General features: G+C 41.2%; 2 protein-coding genes across 2 annotated transcripts; both read right to left on the bottom strand.

The window, feature by feature from the left end:
• Positions 1-1,086: 1,086 nt before the first annotated feature.
• On the bottom strand, positions 1,087-2,471 carry adirf (adipogenesis regulatory factor). Its single transcript, XM_078102344.1, has 3 exons — positions 1,981-2,471; positions 1,680-1,742; positions 1,087-1,347 (listed from the first exon to the last, which is right to left on the bottom strand). Exons 1-3 carry the CDS (start codon positions 2,057-2,059, stop codon positions 1,244-1,246), a joined length of 246 nt encoding a protein of 81 aa, XP_077958470.1. The 5' UTR covers positions 2,060-2,471; the 3' UTR covers positions 1,087-1,243.
• sncb (synuclein, beta) lies at positions 2,462-11,164 on the bottom strand. The gene is made up of 6 exons (XM_040173910.2): positions 10,941-11,164; positions 9,842-9,975; positions 6,832-6,861; positions 6,494-6,579; positions 4,622-4,708; positions 2,462-3,247 (listed from the first exon to the last, which is right to left on the bottom strand). The coding sequence occupies exons 2-6, from the start codon at positions 9,960-9,962 to the stop codon at positions 3,227-3,229; spliced, it is 345 nt and encodes a 114-aa protein (XP_040029844.1). The 5' UTR covers positions 9,963-9,975; positions 10,941-11,164; the 3' UTR covers positions 2,462-3,226.
• Positions 11,165-18,281: the final 7,117 nt, after the last annotated feature.

Below are 18,281 nucleotides of genomic sequence, written 5' to 3'. Positions count from 1 at the left end.
AATCGGGTTCTGGCAGCGAGTGGTAATGTGATGACAAAATCTCTTTTCAGCTCTCTAATCATCAGTAAATCATAGTAATTAGTCACAGGTTTTCATAAAAACACAAGGGCAAACTTTGGGCAGAGAGATGAACCTGTAAATTAGTCAACCTGCTTTTTGGAAGGCAAAAATTGGAGATGAAAGGTGCCGTGGTACTACAGATGATTGGTGTGAGGACTTCTGGTGGGAGGGTGAAGTATGTAAAAGAGAAGAGCGTGCTCCTCTTAATTGTGGATTGTTCCTTTAGGTAAGACAGCAGTCTGTGACTAAAGGGTTCATTTGTTTGACCACTCTCATTGTTAAGTATGCACAATCGTAATAAAAAATAGGCTGAAAAGATCAAAAGGACATTTCCTACAAACCAAAACCAATTGACATTTGTGGAGGCAGACAGGCTTAATAGAGGACCTGAGAGCAATTCAAACTCTGGTCTTTTTTGCAGAGAATTCTCTGACATATTAGAAAATGTGAGCGTTGTGCTGCAGCAGTGAAAGCACATGAAAGACAGCGGGGGAGATCAGCTGAAGGAGCTCGGGGGAAGGAGAGCTGCCCTCCCACACAAACACTCTTTGTAAACCCAGCGTCTTTCCTTCTCATTCGTCTCACCGACCTCTCTACTTTCTTACATTTAGTTCTCCGGAGCATCGATCATTTTCTTTGCCTTGAGTAACAGTTTGGAGCTGGGGATGTATACGTTTCCCTTTTTTTTTATGAATCTTCCCTTTTTTCCCCCAGAACACTATGTACTGACAGAAGAAGTCTCGCTACTAACTCAAAGGTCTCCACCAATCACTTGCCGCCACAGATTGCTGTTGCCTAGCAACCGCGTAGTGTGATGCAGGGAGGTGCGCTGCTGAGCGCCAAGGTAGACGGCGCTGATCATATTCTCATCAGGAGCCATCAGCCTACCAAAGGCCACCTTTTCAGCATCGCGTTGGTAATAATAAACACGGGGATTTGTTAGCGAGCAAAAAAACAGATGCAGCACTATCAGGGTCACCTCCACCGTGTGCAGCAGGGTATCACACTATAAAAACCTGACAAACATGCTGGTATCGTTTTTTTATTTTCCAAAATAGTCACGTTTAATGAAAGTGATAGTAAAGCAAGAAATACAAATGGGAAAATGTGAGAAAAAAATAAGAGATAAATTCAGGAATATTCACTTGTCTAAAATGGACATAATATCCATTTTTTTCAGGGATCATTTGCTCTCAAATTTCTGTCCAAACTCTTTGATGGTGTCTGTGGCTTTGTCCGCAGCATTTCCTATAGCGGCCTGAGTCTGTCGGCCAGCCTCTTGCGTAGCTTCAAAGATTCACATCGTAGCAGAGGAGAAATATTCAGTTAAGCAACAAAACCTCAGTCTTAGGCTGAAGACATTGTTGAGCACAATTTGACTTTGGTTATCATCTTTCATTTAAACTCTTATATATTTATGTTTGCGTGTATATCAAAAGCTTGTATTAAATAAATTGTCTTAATTGCTCTGTTCCTGTAATAGTTAATTTGTAATATCGACACGGTGTCTTCAAATAATAAGTCATTTCAGGATTCGGCTTCCATCAACAATCGAACATTTGATGTGACAATTTTAGCATCTTTAGTAAAATACCCACAGACAGAGCAGTGTGAATTACCTATGTTTGCTGTTTCTTTGGAGGACTCTGCCACCTGCTGCACAGCTTCTTGAGCTGCCTGCACTGGAAAACACCACATGACAGAAACAAACTGTGACTGACTGGCTTTTGAATTCTTAAACTTTGTTAAATAAACCCAAGTTTGACAATCTCAGTCGTTTACACGTGAAAAACTACTTTAGACGTTTGTGAATGAACTGCTTTACCTATCGAGTTGTTCTTTGTCAATCAAGAAATTCAAACCATTGAGGCAATAAAAGCCTTTGCCAGGCCGAGTGCCGCGTCAAAGCTGGAGCTCTACCTGCAGTGTCCGTGACTCCCTTCGTGGCCGAGTGGCTCGTGCCTTTCAGGCTCTCGAAGGACTTCTTGAAAGAGGCCATGGCTCCTGTCTTCGTCCCCGCAGCGTCCACACTTGACACAACGGTCGCACGAGAGGCTGTTTATACCCTCTGTTTGAGGCAGACACCACCGAGCACGCACGTTCCAGGCGGATTAACCCAAACAAAGCCCGGCCAAAGAGCCCCTGATCCGACTGGCATCCCGACTATGGCAGCGGACTCTGCCAAGGGCCAGAAGCCCGCTCAGCAGAATTTACACATCCTGTAATCAAACCCCCACATGATTCCCCCAGACAAGCGTGAGCAGAAAAGGGAAACATGTGAGGGGGGATATTAAATAGATAGACCGCCGAGAAGAAAAAAACATTGGTTAAAAGAGGTTTAGGATTGAGTGTTGAATGCCAAAAGTGATTTTAAACATTATCAAACAACACTATCGAAGGGTTTCTGTTTTTAATCTTTATTTACAGAGGAATGTATGTCTGGCTTAACACATAAACCTTTATATTGACAAGTCCTGCAATTGAAAGCACGTTTTGATATGACAACCATTATGATTTCAAGACATTATATTGACTTTAACTCGTTAAAATCTTCAGTACACACAAACACACGCACACACAAATATGTATACTCTGTCAATGTCAGAGATTACAGATTTACTGGAATGATTTCACAAGCAAATATAAAGATACAATGTAAAAAACTCTCACTTCAAAAAAGTTCAAAGAAATGCAAAACAAAAAAGAAAGAACCCACAAACAGGCTTTGTCGACACATAGGAGGGTATTATTGTTTTCATATCTGCTTGCAACCGGACATATTTATTTTTTCCGCTCCCAATGTCTCATTGGAAGATGACAAACATCTATTGCACATTTCTAAATACAGGTACACACAAGTACAAAGTCACCGGCCCTGGCTCTGGTCTCATTTCATTGGGAGGGAGTCAAGGAAATGAGACAGAGAGGACCAATCCTACGGCTCAATAATTACCTACAACACATTACATTAATAACATGACATTTACAATATATAATAATAAAAGATTTGTCTTGAAGGAAGAACATTTTTAAGTGGGAATGCTTGTCTTTTTATGTTGATTTTTTTGCAACGGGAGTATAATAGTGATTCATTTCAGCATTTGTCCTTTTTATTATTAGAAATATTACTGTGCTGCTGGTTTGTTGGTAGCTTCGGCTGGTGCTTTTACGCTTCTGGCTCGTAATCCTGGGAAAAGAAGAAGAGATTTTTAAGACACAGGCGGGTCAAATCCGAAGCAGAGAAGCTCCACTGTTAAATTAAACAATAAGACCTCGATTAAGAGTTGAAAAGGACACAAATCGGAATATATATATCTCTCTCAAAAGGGTGATTGTATCTTGTGATTGCAGTCTACTATAGGTAATGAAGTCCATCTATCACAACTGTCTATTAACAGCTCTAAGCTCCTCTACTCTCTCTCTCTCATCCTCTCTCTCTCTCTTACTCTCTGTCTCTCTCTCTTCTCCCTGCAGAGGGCAGCAAAAGCCTACACAAGCTTCAAGGATGAGTCGTGAGCCCATAGCCAGCATCCTTTTAACCCTTCACATGCCTCCTTCACACACATGGTCATAAAAAAAACAAGACACCCTCAGGGAATATGAAATAGTCTTCAGATATCTAATGTGTTCCAGAAACCAAAAGTGATACTGAGACGGATTCTAATGGCAAATGGTAAAAGAGGGCTTGGTTCACTCGGGCTCCATATTCACAGCACTGCAGGGAGACCCTGACATTACCCACAATGCATAGCAGAGAGCGTCATCACCACACCCATTGAGAGAGAGCTCACATATTGCTGGTGTAGCAAACGATGGGGGAGGGGAAGCGATGCGGAGGAGAGAAGCAGGAGAGGGAGATGGAGGAGGACATGGATGATACAAGCTACTGCCTTTGAGAAATACATTTTTCATTTTTATTTCAGGGAATATCTCGGTTTTATACCTTAACCGATCATGGCAATAATCCACAAACGAAAAAGAAAAGAGAATACAACTAAATACATTGAATAAATTGAACATCATTGGCAAAATGAAATCCTCCTCCAAATGAAGCTTAATTGTTAATATTAATATATTGTTGTTTCTGCTAAAGACATAGCATGCAGAGATTGAAATCCTTTAATATCCCAGTGGTTATCTTTCCCACATGGCGCACTGTACATTGTGTGGTATCTTGATTGACTCTTAGCTAAATTCTTTCTTCAAAGCAATATGTTCTGCAGAGTTTATCTCGCCTCTGACAGGCAAATTCCAAAAATAACCACCGGTGTCACACACCTATCCTTTCTCCACACACACACACACACACACACACACACACACACACACACACACACACACACACACACACACACACACACACACACACACACACACACACACACACACACACACACACACACACACATGCACACCGACACACTCCCAATGCTCAATGTAGGCAGGTGGTGCTACATTCGATGTATTCACTATAACAATCTTACTTCAACACGAGGACACACATTCGTTATTGTGAGGCAGAAGACACATGTATGCACTTTGTGACGTGTAGGCTGATTACCTGCTGGGACTCATCATATGTCTCCCCTTCTGCCTGAAGCATTGCATCTCCCTGGCCCTCCATGGCCTCCTGCCCGTACTCCTCAGGCTGCAGAGACAGAAAGACAGAGAAAATGAGGATGGAAAAGATCTACACAGTAACCACAGCAACTAAAGTTACTGCGTTGGTATTAAATCAATATTACATTTGAGTCACAGAACGGAGCACCAGGTTTACCAGAGATACATACAAGTAGATGCACGGGAAGCTGAACTCTTTGAGCTGGATATCACCGCCAGACCCTCAAAGAAACCCGCCGGAGGACGCAAGTATTTCATGGGTACATTGGAGCTGGTGTACGGTAGATAGGAAAATCCTGGCCAGTGCTGCTGTTTCCCTGATGCTAGCAGCTAGCATGTGTGCGTATCTAGCAAGAAAGTTGCTAGTTTTAGTTTAGACCAATTTCTTGCTCTTGATTTAAGATTAACTTGAGTTGTCTGTGTTGATTACAACAAAGGAACATGTCACCGAATGCAATGATGTGGCTGAATGAGATACTCATTATTTGTGTACAACAATGGAAGGAGGGGTAAGAAATTTGATAACAAGACAAGAATGTTAGCATGGGTGATTAATTGTTGGTTTTCATTTACAGTAACAAAAACAGAGAATACCAGCAGTCTTATCTTTTTATAAAGTGACACTGACATTGATTGATTTCTTGACACTGTAAAACTCTCCTTCGGTTCGCTTTCTGCAGCGCTCCATCTTTGAAGCACACCCTACCTTGAGGCCTTAAAACAAAGCTAGTGGGTCAACACACATTTATTTTTAAACCCAGCACTAATCAAGTCAATTAGGTCGGAGAAGAACAGGCCATAATCCTATGTACCGTATCCTGTTATTGCTGTAAGCCCACCGACATGAATAGCGAGGCCTTAAATGCTGCAGAATGGAGAACCACAATAAAGACAAACCTAATCAGACGCATCACTGACGGAGAGAAGTGCAAAATATAGTCACACAGAGGATATACAGGCAATAGGGACAGTTTAAAAATCAGTTTTCAGGGTGTTGTGTGCTGAATGATGGTTTTTATCAGTCAGCGAGTGCCCCTGAGAAGCCTATTAGAGCAGGCTGTCAGATTTACTAGATTAGTGAGTCCAGCTCTGAGGGATGAAGGCTTTGGACAGCACGAGGACCTCACCCACAGTCTGACAGTGAAATGCGAAATTCTTATAGCGCACGACCAGGAGGTTTAACAAGCAAAAAAAACAATCAATAGAATGTGTATTACTTGAGAATCATGTTGTCGAGCGCATGGTAATGATAGAGACAAATGTTTTAAACAAGTCAAATATTTTTTTAGGAAAAAACAAAAAATAGTTTGTTGTGTTTCGCACAATGAACTAATGAAAAGGTCGCAGACCAGTAAGGCATCGATGTTTAAGTGACACGCAAATTCATCATCCCGTCACAGTGTTTATCCCTGCTGAAATCTGGCACCGCAACAACCGCAATCCCATCCACACTTTAATGAACACAACTTACAGCAAGTTGTCAACTCTATGTGACTTTTGTATCCGGAACTGGATTCAAGTCGATTGAACACGGGTTTTGCTGTTTTACAGAGTTTTAAACTATTGGAAATGTGATATCTTTAACAAGCATGTTTTTATTCTATAAAGAGGTATGAAAAAGCAAAACGGACCTTACAAACATACATAACCACTCTGATGTTTCACAATTGAGGCGTACTGATTTCCCGTGGGTGTGCGTGAACACTGCCATGCCTCGTCATACAAAAGCGACGCACTAAATAAACTGGAACAGGGTGTTACACCTCACTGCGTGTGTGCTACCAGGGAGCTGATGGCGTAACCGGGTACATACATTCATGTCAGCAGGGAATTCGTCCTTCTTCCCCAGACCCGTGGCAGCAACAATGTTCCCGACGGCTCCATGGGTCTTCTCAGCCACTGCAGAGAGCCGATAACATCATGAACACACACACAAACACACACACACACACACATACACACAAACACATGACCGTGATCTAAACAGATTCAGCAGACAGATTAAAGCACATCATGTCCGGCCCCTTTTGTTTTACAATTGACTATCGTACATAATGACCCCATTACCGTAATTAAATTGCTGTTTCTCAGTCAGGAGTAAGTGGCTGGTCACAGTAATGAAACTTTGTCACTAGTGAAGTGAAAACTCACCTGAGCCCACGCCGTCTTTGGCCTTGTTACCTGAATTAACAAAAAAAAAAAGTTTACTTTTGACATTTGACATTTTACCTTTCAGAATATTTTTCTTTTGTGTTTGTAGAACTCTAAACTCTCCCGAAACTACCTACTAAATCACTAGTGCCATTCACTCACAGTTATAGGCTGGATTGTGATTTCTTGCATCATTTCTGCAATACCTCCGTCTTTCACCACCTTGATCTACCATGAATCATGACACACTAATGATAAGCCCGACATAATAAACAAGCAGTATTACATTCAAAGACAGCACTGCTGTGAAAGCTAACTAGCGTCCTTCTCTTTGATCTGTCAAATAATTTTCCCACAACCGATGCAATATCAGTCAGTTTTTTATTTACAGCTCTAAAAGAAATAATAGAGCAATCATTGCTGCCTGGTACATCTATAGTGAGTGAGTTATTCAACTCCGACTTACAGCAAAAACCACCAATCAATTCTCTGACCATCGGCAGAACTCATCCATCTACTCGTACTCCATCAAGCTGTTGGGCAATCAAACGGTTCCCACTGGTTGTGATTACTCAAGCATTGCCCTCCTCTCTACAGTGCAGTAGTCACATGCCTTGTTGCTCCATGAGGGCCTTTAAAAAGCCCACCGAGGAGACATGAAATGAAGTACAGAACAACGGAAGCCGAGTCTCAAAGCAAAACATAGAGCTAAGATGTGGCTTTAAGAATCTGCTCTGCTGCAGTGCAGCTACCACGGCGCATATTCCATAATAAAGATGGAAATAAAATACATTTCAAGCTCATTAAGGAAAATGAAATTCAAATAAAAAAGTATGTATAGAGCCAATTATCCATTAGCATCAAATCAATGAATTAATAATTGTTTGCAGTAGCTACGGTTCAGCAAATGGTAGTATGAGATATACTGAGACTGTCGTGGTAGGGTGCATGCTGTTAATGCTCTACCGAAGTATTCTGCAGTTGTCACATTAAACGGGATCTAGTACAGTGGGTTTTTCCTCATTTCCGCCTCCCCTTGCCTTACTCGCGCTGTCTGCACGCAGCTCAGCTGGGTGGGCGGTCTGCAGCAGCTGTCAAAAGGTGGGCCTTAGGCCTATCACATTACTCTTACCCCTCCTCCAAGAAGGCGCCTTCAAGCGAATCATACGCAGCTTTCTAGGGCACCGTTCTGCTCAACAAGCAGCATGCAGGAGCACAGCGATGCCACATGAGATGGACATGCTACTATCCCTCTCTGTCCACCATCGGCAAAACGCCCGATGAGACGCAGCATGGAGAAGGCGTAACATGAGCATGCATGTGTTCTTACTGCAGATTGACATGTTTGCTTCTGCCGATGCATGACAGGTACACGGTAATACATATGAACAGGTGCTATCTAAATGCACACGCCACAGACAACTTGTCTTGCAACACAAAAATGTCACTGAATCAATGGAGAGGGCCGGTGACTGTGGAGCAAACAGCAGGTGTGTCACTGGGTTTGTCGGTGTAGACGTACAGCTTGGGACATATGTGAAATCACGTTAAATATAATAAAACAAGTGATGATCACCATTCTTAATTATGTGGTGAATGACTAGAATGTTACACAAAGAAAAGTCAATAGTGATCTACTTCCAGCCCTTTTAATCATGAGGATGTTCTGCTTTACTTGATCTCATGTGACTGTAGTTGGTCTCGAGGCTTCGGACTGTGAGTTGGATACAACAAGAAATCTCATGTAATTTTGATGAACACCCTTTTCTCACATTTTATAGACCAAATGATTTATTAAAAAATGAAGAAAATACTACTGAGATTAACGGCTAATGACAATTATAGTTAGTTATAGATATTAAATGAAATATATACAACTCAAACTTGGTTCTCAAAGATTTGGTTGCTATCATTTTCGGGAATATTTGAATCAATTGAGCTTGGTTTTCATAATTTACACAATATAACTGGTTAGCAGTGCCTATAGTGATATGGTGATATGGTGGTGGTTAACCACGGCCAGTTAGTATGTATTGTTACGAATTTCTATGTCGAATATTTCGTATACATTTTTACGAACAGGTTTTGGAGATCACGTTGCACAACCATCATCACAAGTAAATCGTGAAGCTGAAACGTGACGACTGGGAAACTGTTTCATTACGGACACAAGACGATCAAAGCTTTTGAGACAATCATTTGTCTGTTTCTAGTGTTCGCTGGCTCAGCACCTTGCTCTACTTTCTTTCAGGTATCCATCCTCCTTCATGTAACATGTCTTCCATTGAATAAAGTGGAAGCAAAATGGATTCAGCCAACAATCTACGGCACACATTCGGGCATCTGTGAACTCAGGTAACAGTAGCAGTGATCTTTGCAGTCCGCGAACTGGGACTGCTTTACAATGTGCTTCCCCCACCAACCTGCGCCCCCCACCCCCTATTCCCATATTCTGCTTGTAGCCCAGTCAAGTCAGGTGCAAGGAGATTGAGAGCCTTGTATTACATCACACATGTCAAAATACTGTAGCTCCAAGTGCATCCTTTTTAAAATCACTCGTTAATACTGGATGGTTTGACACTACATACGGTTACATGATTATTTAATACATTTAATCAGCCAGCATAAATAAAGATATTAGATTTAGTTCATCTGATTAGTTATATTATATTGTACACTTTTAACTCAGTCATTTAGATTCCATCCCACATTGAGTCTGATAAATAGGAAGTTAAGCATGAAGGGGTAATATTGTCACAGTATCATGGTAGTGGTGCACAGAGAGGTTAGAGAATCAGCAATACACACTGCCAGCTGGTTGCTTGCATGTTTGAGGGAAGCTGACTGCTATTTATTGTGCAAGTGAAGGGTTTTTGAATAATTAAACCATTTACTGCAGGAGTGTTCTCTCTCCTGATCCGTCGCAGCCCATTACATTCTATATCATTGGCAGTCTCAATGTGCCAGTGGTTGCATGTCAAATAATCTGAAAACTGTGCGATCATCTTACCTACAAACATAACTCCTTCTTTAGTCTTTTCAGCTGCAACCGCGACTCCCTCCTTGGTCTTCTCTGCTGCCACAGCCATCCCCTCTTTGGCTTTAGACAAACCCTTCATAAACACATCCATCTTGGCCGAGTAACTGTGGAGATAAGGACCATACCCGCCGTTAGTCACAATCACTGCTGGCACGCTTTACACATCTCTTTTTTATGCATGTGTGACATTCAATAGCTCATAATAATAGCAATTTAATTTATATCTCTATGAATACGAGTCCATTATATGACCACAATTTACAGTAAAAGAAGGCAGCACCGCCTCCTTCGGTAGATCCTGACTGAGTAAAAAACCACTCTGTTCACTCATGCATCCCCCCCCCCCCCCCCCCCCCCCATTGCACATCCTCGTCAAAGCATGAAATATTCAAAGGCTAAAAGATTTCAATGAAATGGTTGACAATGGAGGCGCTCATTAATTATTGCTCTCAGTGGCAGAGAGAAGCTCGGCTGAGGAAAACAACAGCCTGGCCCTTTTAGTTAAGGGACTGTACTTCAAACTGTAACTCACTGCAAGCAAATGCATTGCAGGGCCTACAACACGTTTCTGGGGGAAGGGAGGCACGACCTACTCGTGCACATCCTCACACGTTACACGTACGACTTGTGTGCGTGTGAATGGAATCTGAGCTTGTGCGATCACAAGCAGGGAAGCTTTTAAATAAAACACCTCGGTTTGTGTCATTGCATTTGACGCCCAAACCAAATGGGTCACCGCCTGGATGCTGCAGGTCAAAGCTTTAATTAGCACATGCAAATATTACATTACAGCGTCGACCGATTTCTCACGTCTGCATCCGTGCCCGGCGGAATTGTCATCGTTACGTTATTTTCGCCGCTCAAATTGATACGGATATTGCACAAAAAGGCGGGTTGTTAAATATATAACGCGATGTTGGATAATTAGGAGCTTATTTTTTTAGAGCACGGTAAAAAACAGTTTAAAAAACGACGTTCACATGCAAAGTCCTCCGATGGTGGTGACCTCTAAACGTGTACAAACTGTAACAATAACGTAAGAATGCATGAAAAGAGAACGAGTCGTTACCTTTTTTTTTTTTACGAATAGCCGTCGACTTGTCCCCTTATGATTCCGTCGCACAGTCGAGTCACACTATCGTCTGAATGGGAGATATTTTCAAGTGATCACTAGGTGGGCCTTCCGCGGGCTGATCTCCACCAACAGGGACGGCCCCTTTCAGAGTGCCCCCCCCCCACACCTTACACCCCCTCTCTCCACAATGGTTCCCTCCACTACTGATCACGAGATCTGAACTTGTACAGCCATGACGACGACTTTAACGGAACTACACCGTGTCACCGTGTCCCCGTGTCCCTTTTCCACGTCTGCTATTGTCCAGAAGTAGATCATAACACAATAGATTGTTTTTATTTAGACTACTTGACCTACATTGAATTGTTTCTTGCGCGCCCGCCCCATATTGCGCTACGACTGCCACCATTTGTTTTGCGTTTCATTAACAAATGCAACCCCCATCCTATATATGTGTAGTGTCATATATATTTTTCTGCGTCCTTATCTTTAACTGCTTTAATTAACAGTTATTGATTGTCGTTGGGTGGAAAACGTTGAAAATGCATTATCCCAGTTCTGTGTGCAAATGAACGCATAGGACGGGAGGGTGATCGGAAGGGTGATACCATTGTGACTAAGAAATGGGGCAGGGGTGTGTATGTTTGTATAGCCTATATATATATATATATATATATATATATATATATATATATATATATATATATATATATATATATATATATATATATATATATATATATATATATATATATATATATAAGAATACAATACTAACCCTATATATATATATATAACAGACTAAATATATATATATATATATAACAGACTAAATTACAAAAATATGAATGACAGATCAACTTACACAGGAATATATATATATATATATATATATATATATATATATATATATATTACACAGGAATATATATATATATATATATTCCTGTGTAAGTTGATCTGTCATTCATATTTTTGTAATTTAGTCTGTTATTTATTTTTTAATAGCAATGAAAAAGATGTATTGTCGTTGATACCAAAAGGGGGGTGTTTAAGCTTTGTAGCCTACTTTTTCCACGCCGAGTTACGCATTACGTCATCAGCGGACTCGTCTCTGACAACGAGAGCGGAGGATGACCCAAGTACATCGAGACGTCCACCATCCTATGAGGCGTTCTAGTGGAGGAAACTAAAACCAGAGAACACTAATAATCATTGGATTGTGTTGCTGTACTCTACGTTTTAATGGAGCTGATTTGCAGCTTCGAGGAGCCACAGTGCGCCTTCCTTCATCACTCCCTGTCTGACGTAGATACAGTGACGCGGGAGTAGTGGGCGAGTATTTACAAAATCCCCCTTCTTCCCCCAACTCCCCCTTCAATTTGAGGAAACTCCAGATAACTGACTTCCTTTTGAAAACGTCCTATCTTGTTTCATCGGTGGCCATTAGGTGCCGTGTCCTGCGAGGATGTAAAATCCCCCCCAAAATATAAAATCTACCTTACATGTATTCATTTTATTGTGAGATCATACTTAGACTTTTAAGACGTGCTTTCACATGGTTATGTGAATTTTCATCCTACCAGTCATTCCATTCCATTGTATGGGATTTGTGAGTATAAAGCTCCATCTTCCACTGAGCCCCATCGGGTGCTGTCCAGGGTCCTGAGATGGAGTCTGTCTCTATCCGTAGTGCTGAACTGCTCGAGCCATAATCACACATCCCCTGTGAGGCAGGATGAAAGTCACACCGGCTTATCGATGTGTTCCATCCAGAAAGGTAACATGCAGATGACCCTTACATGAAAAACACCAAATACTATATAGAGGGTGCCGGAAGATTTAAAGAGGAAAACATACTTTAATGTCCGGTGCAGCAGCCAACACTTCTAACCGTCTGTCCAGATGGCAGCAGGGTGAACAGGTTGTTCCTCTTCAGTATCGTCGATATCCCTGATTCTGCGTTGATGAGTAGCAATGGTGGTCTGAGTGGGTTTAATCACTCGTGTAGAATCCTCCTGCCCCGTGGTCATCTCAAGCCAATTTCACCTGTTTCCAGCCAAGAGGCTTTCTTTCACAGCGCTGTCCTACTACAAAAATGACACAGTACCTGTATGCTCCCAAACTAGAAAATCCATTTCCCATGTGTTAGTTTTGCAGCAACAAAAAATACAGTTTGAAAATGTCTTTTCTAATGGCGTTGTGGGTTTGTAGAATAACACAGAATTAACCGTAACATACAATGAGTGATTTGAGCACGACCGTATCTTTGAGCTGGAAGAAAGTAAAAAGTGCCGTCCTATGAAGTCTGGGTCCTGAGCTGCGGTGTGTCTCTGTACATAATGCTGAATTACTTAAGCCAAAATGACACATCCTTGCAGAACAGGATGCAAGTCACATAATGTTGTTGATGTCCTCCATCAAAACTCTTTAAGAAACTTTGCATGCAGCTAACCCAGATGTCTTTTACAGCTGCTTTCAACGCTGAGGTGCAGGAGAACAGTTCTGCATCTTGGTTTCCTCACTGTGTGAACTTGTTGGCTGCGTCTGCCCTCTGGTGGTCTTTTTTGAGAATGGCACGCCAAATATTTTTTCCGTCTTTTATGAAAGATATTTAAAGCAGCCATAACAAAATCATCTCATTAGAGACAACAACAAAATTATTGTAAAATAACCCAATACAGGAAGAGTTTCCGGACAAAATTATTTGGGGGAATTTTTGTCCATACATTTGAATGAAGAGCAAATTAAGTGTATAACCAAAAATATATTTCTTTATGGTGGAAATGTATCTTTTGCTCTTCAAATACATTACGAATACAAGAATTTACAACATTAAACTGATTTAACTATTTTCGTCATATTACACATATTAAAACAGGTATGATCGATGTCTGTTGTTAAATCTTAGATGACTCTTTTAGTTTCCAGGATGGAAACTATATTTAACTAGATAAGAGACTCCACGCTTTCTTCTTCAGAGTCAACAGCTTTTGGTGGTTTTGCCATTTTTTTTTACTTGCCATTGACACAAACCTATACCTCGATTTATGTGTGTAGAGTTCAGGAAAATTTAATTGAAAATGTACTATAAAAGGCTCTCCTGTAAGTCCGGAACATCGCTAAGGTAGTTCAAGTATTCCAACGTTTCAACATATTGAAATGATGAAACTGTCTCTGGTTTTAGATCTTATTTAGAAACTAAAAAATAGTCTTGGCTGTATAGATTTCTAGCTAGCTACTACGGCACCATATATGCCTTAGTGTGGGATAATTAGACAGCTTGAATTTCTTATTGATGATTAATCCACTCGTAAAGAGAGAGAACTGTGCAGGGGGAAGACGTACCCTGACATGCTCCCCCTGACGCAGACCCTACATGGTTCATCCAGAGAACTAACCACTCATTGAGGTTGAGATCAATGAGCATTTTCAGGAGAAATGTATTTTCATTGGGCTAAAATACAAGGCGAAAACTCCTGGCATATCCTGAGAGATCCATAATCTGTTCAGTAGCCTCAAGCGGAGTCTGCAGAGCGTTGATTCTGCCTCTTATATGTGGATCCACTATAGTGGCCTTAGTGATGATCAAGTGGCTGACCAGAACCTGTTTGAGTTCACTTTTGTGCTCATTTGAATCTTTTTCAATGGTTCATAGACATTTCAATGCACAATTATCTTGACCAATGAAGAAAAATCCCACGTTTTTAAAACTTTCCAAAAGTTTTATTTCTTAATTTTTTGTTTTAATAAAGATAATGTTGGTTCAGAGGGTAAACACATATCTAAACAAATGAATCCCACAGTGTCACTGACTGAGTCAAGCAACAAATCCCGTTTTTATTTGTCTTTTATTTTCACATAAGTATGTTTCAAACGTTGTAAACAAAACCATGACTCTAATAAAGTCCAAAAAGGGCTTTACTTTAGCTGATGTGGTTGCTTGATGGAAAAATTATCCGAGAACAACAATTTTCCCAATTTTATTTTAGATACTATATATAAATAGTTTGGCATCATTAGCACCTTTTCAGCACTCAACATCAATCAGTGAACTTAAAAGAAAACAACTTTTACTGAGAACATCTGAACTCAAAATCACAAAAATTTGAATAAGTCACCTTCTCAACTTCACTTCTTTTTTTGCTGAAGAAACACTCAGTGGTGCACATTAGATGACTATGGCTGTACAGGTTAATGACAGCATATGTGACGTAAACTGCGCCAGCTCCAAAGAATGAGCGGCAGATCCAAGAATAAAGGTGATTTACTATGCGTTATGTTCCATGGAATAAAATGAAATGTTCCCTGTGTGCTAGTTCCAAAATTGCTGGCACAGTCAGATTCCTCAGCCTCAGTCGGCGGTGGTCCCTTCAGCCCCCCGGTGAACCTGCCTTTATCTATCATGGCGTCTTTCCACCCCGAGCTCCAGCACAATGCTTTTCCTTTTACAGATCCACTGAGTGGAGTCGGCCAGTCACAGCCAGCATTATGTAATTCCAATCAATCTGAGTTATAAAGTCTTGACACAGGTCAGGCTGAAATTTACAGCTGTTTAGATTGCAAGTCGTTTTCCTGTGGCATGTGCACACACACACACACACACACACACACACACACACACACACACACACACACACACACACACACACACACACACACACACACACACACACACACACACACACACACACACACACACACACACTGCATCTGCCTTCTGGAGCTGAGTGAAATAAGCTTTGCCTGTGAGGGACTTTAGATATAACTTTTACTCCCTCTTAAATGCTTTCATGAGTGATTGGGTACATTAACCGTATCAGAATGCATTACTATATTTTAGTTTGCCATAAACTGTATGAAAAAAAGGAGGGAGGGGGTGCTTGTAACAGGTCCTTTGACTAGAAAACCCAGCAAAGTAAGGACGCCCTAAACACCTCTAGATGGCAGCAGAGACTGTTTATTTTTCTCCAGAGACGTGATTTCTATTCGCAGCACGAACCGGGGCACACGTCAACCCCGAGACATGCGTGCATCGATTCAGTTGCATGCGTGCACGGTTGCACAGAATGAAATATTTACTCGTCTATGACACACATCTGGAGGAGTTAGCTGTTATTAGACGCAGCAGGATGCTGCTGTCATCAACTCGAGCCCGGCGAGCTCCCCCTGAGTGTGTGCCAGCAAGTTTAGCATTGACATCCAAAAATAGAACATCAAGATGAACTTGTATCTCACATTCAAGATGTATTTCTACTGAACACGCGGTATCCTAGTCTCCCGGTGGCTGTTGTAATGTGCCCTGTTTACGGCTTCAAAGGATTTGTTCTCTATTTGTTTACAGCACCCATCTGTGTTTATCACACAGAATGTCGCTGTGACCTCCTCATATCTCTTAAGACTACACGCCCTTAATAATGAGAGTTAATTTATGTAACACTTGTAGCACATTTGTTTAAGTGTTGCTTTAGCCAATCTGTACATTATACACACCGCAGGCAAGTCTATAGTCTGCTGATCGAACTATCCTTTGGGTATAATAGCGGATGCACTAAAATTAAACGCATTATGTAAATTGTACATACAAAGTGCCCCAAGCAATTCTCCATCTTCTTTATGCATGAAGACCTAATTCAATGAATCTATGTGAGAGCACTTTCCCCAACGCTTGAACTAGATATACAGCACCTACAGTTAAGCCAAACTGTAGAGATTAACAAGGTGACGTACTGGAAGCAATATAACAATTATGTCATAGCAATTTGTTAGACTGTCTCAAGGCCGAGCGCATGAGCAGAAGGATGACTTATAGGTTTTGCAGGTCTGCATGTGTGTGTATTGGCTCCTTACAGGAAACGCTAACCCATTTTTCTTTTATTTGTCATTTTTTGGCAGTTATATAAACCAATCCCAGCTGGCTGGTTGCCTGCACAATTGCCTGCTATTAATGTTGATGCATAATTGCATTACATAATGTGTTGTGCTGTCTTTTAGAGGAGTCAAACAGCTGTGGCTATTGGCTGTCACTGCTGTGCAGAGAGTCAAGTATTCTTCTCTAGTACGCTGCCAGATAACTGCATAATAGTAGAAGGGAGCTGTCACAGGCCATGGTCAATACTAAGCCATATCAATGGGGCTTTTGTAACTTCAATATATTTTGTCAGTGAATTGTAATATTTTGAATCCAGTGAGATTTGATTCATTTGTATTATTTTATCAGACTGCGGCTCATTTAAAACCAGCAGTCGTACAATGTTATCAGTGACAGAAAGAGAAATCAATCTCTGTTGTAGAGATGTATAGAGATAGCTAGTTTGAGAGAGAGAGTGAGAGAGAGAGAGAGAGAGAGAGAGAGAGAGAGAGACAGAGAGAGAGAGACAGAGAGAGGGGACAGAGAACGGCTCACCAGCAGATGGTAGTGCAGCATCGCGCAGGAGCATCTCACAGAACAGGACGAAAAATGGTGCAGAAGACGAGTTGTCTGAAAAGGAGCGCTGCAGATTCCGAGGTACGAACCTTGTTGGGATAATGGGGTGATATCTTACCTACACCCTCATTGTGCGAGGCAGCAGATTAAAATAATTTAAAAAAGGGAAAAAAAGAAGGATCCTGAATGACAGCAGTATAATTTTCAACAACCCCCATATGGTGTACTCAGGGGGACGATAAAAAGTGGAGCGCCTGATAGCAGGGTTACAATGAATGTATATGCGTATGTCTGCAGTTTTGAATCCAGTCACTTACGGAAATTAATCAAGGATTGAGTGCCATCATAATATTCAAACTGAAGATTAAATACTAAGAGCAAAGACAACCAGCTGGGTTAACAGAAAGCAAACAAGGAACAGAGCGAATATCAAATGAGTTTACATGTGATATGTCAGAAAGAGGCTTACAAGGGCCTTGTTTGGATCGCAAATAGCACATTTCACAGGGGGATTCACAATTTGATGTCATCAGATGTTTTATGTCACATAAAAAAACTCTACGCGTTTACAATGCTGAAACATTTCACTGTTTCATTTTCGGTCCTTTGAACTTTGCCACGCAGTAGGTGCATGTTGAAAGCAGGATCATACTGGCTGATTCATAGCGTTTCCATATTTCGTCAACAGAAAGTCAAGTATTGTTTTGTGTTGTAGGCCATTTGGGAAATATCTCGGGCCGTCTTTGAGCTCTATATTGGACGGGCCCGGATAGATCCACACTCTAAAAAGTGCTCGAAGAAGAGGTGGTAAAGGAAGTTGGCTACACTGTAGCAAAAGCCCCAAACTAAATAGGGACAGCAAGTGGCCAAATGTAACAATGGAACATTTTCTGTGCCCATCAAAGACA

The sequence above is a fragment of the Gasterosteus aculeatus genome, chromosome 4 (assembly GCF_964276395.1).
Source record: "Gasterosteus aculeatus chromosome 4, fGasAcu3.hap1.1, whole genome shotgun sequence".
NCBI lineage: Eukaryota > Metazoa > Chordata > Actinopteri > Perciformes > Gasterosteidae > Gasterosteus > Gasterosteus aculeatus.
Note: the sequence above shows the minus strand (reverse complement) of the source record. Positions and strands in the feature narration are given on the sequence as shown.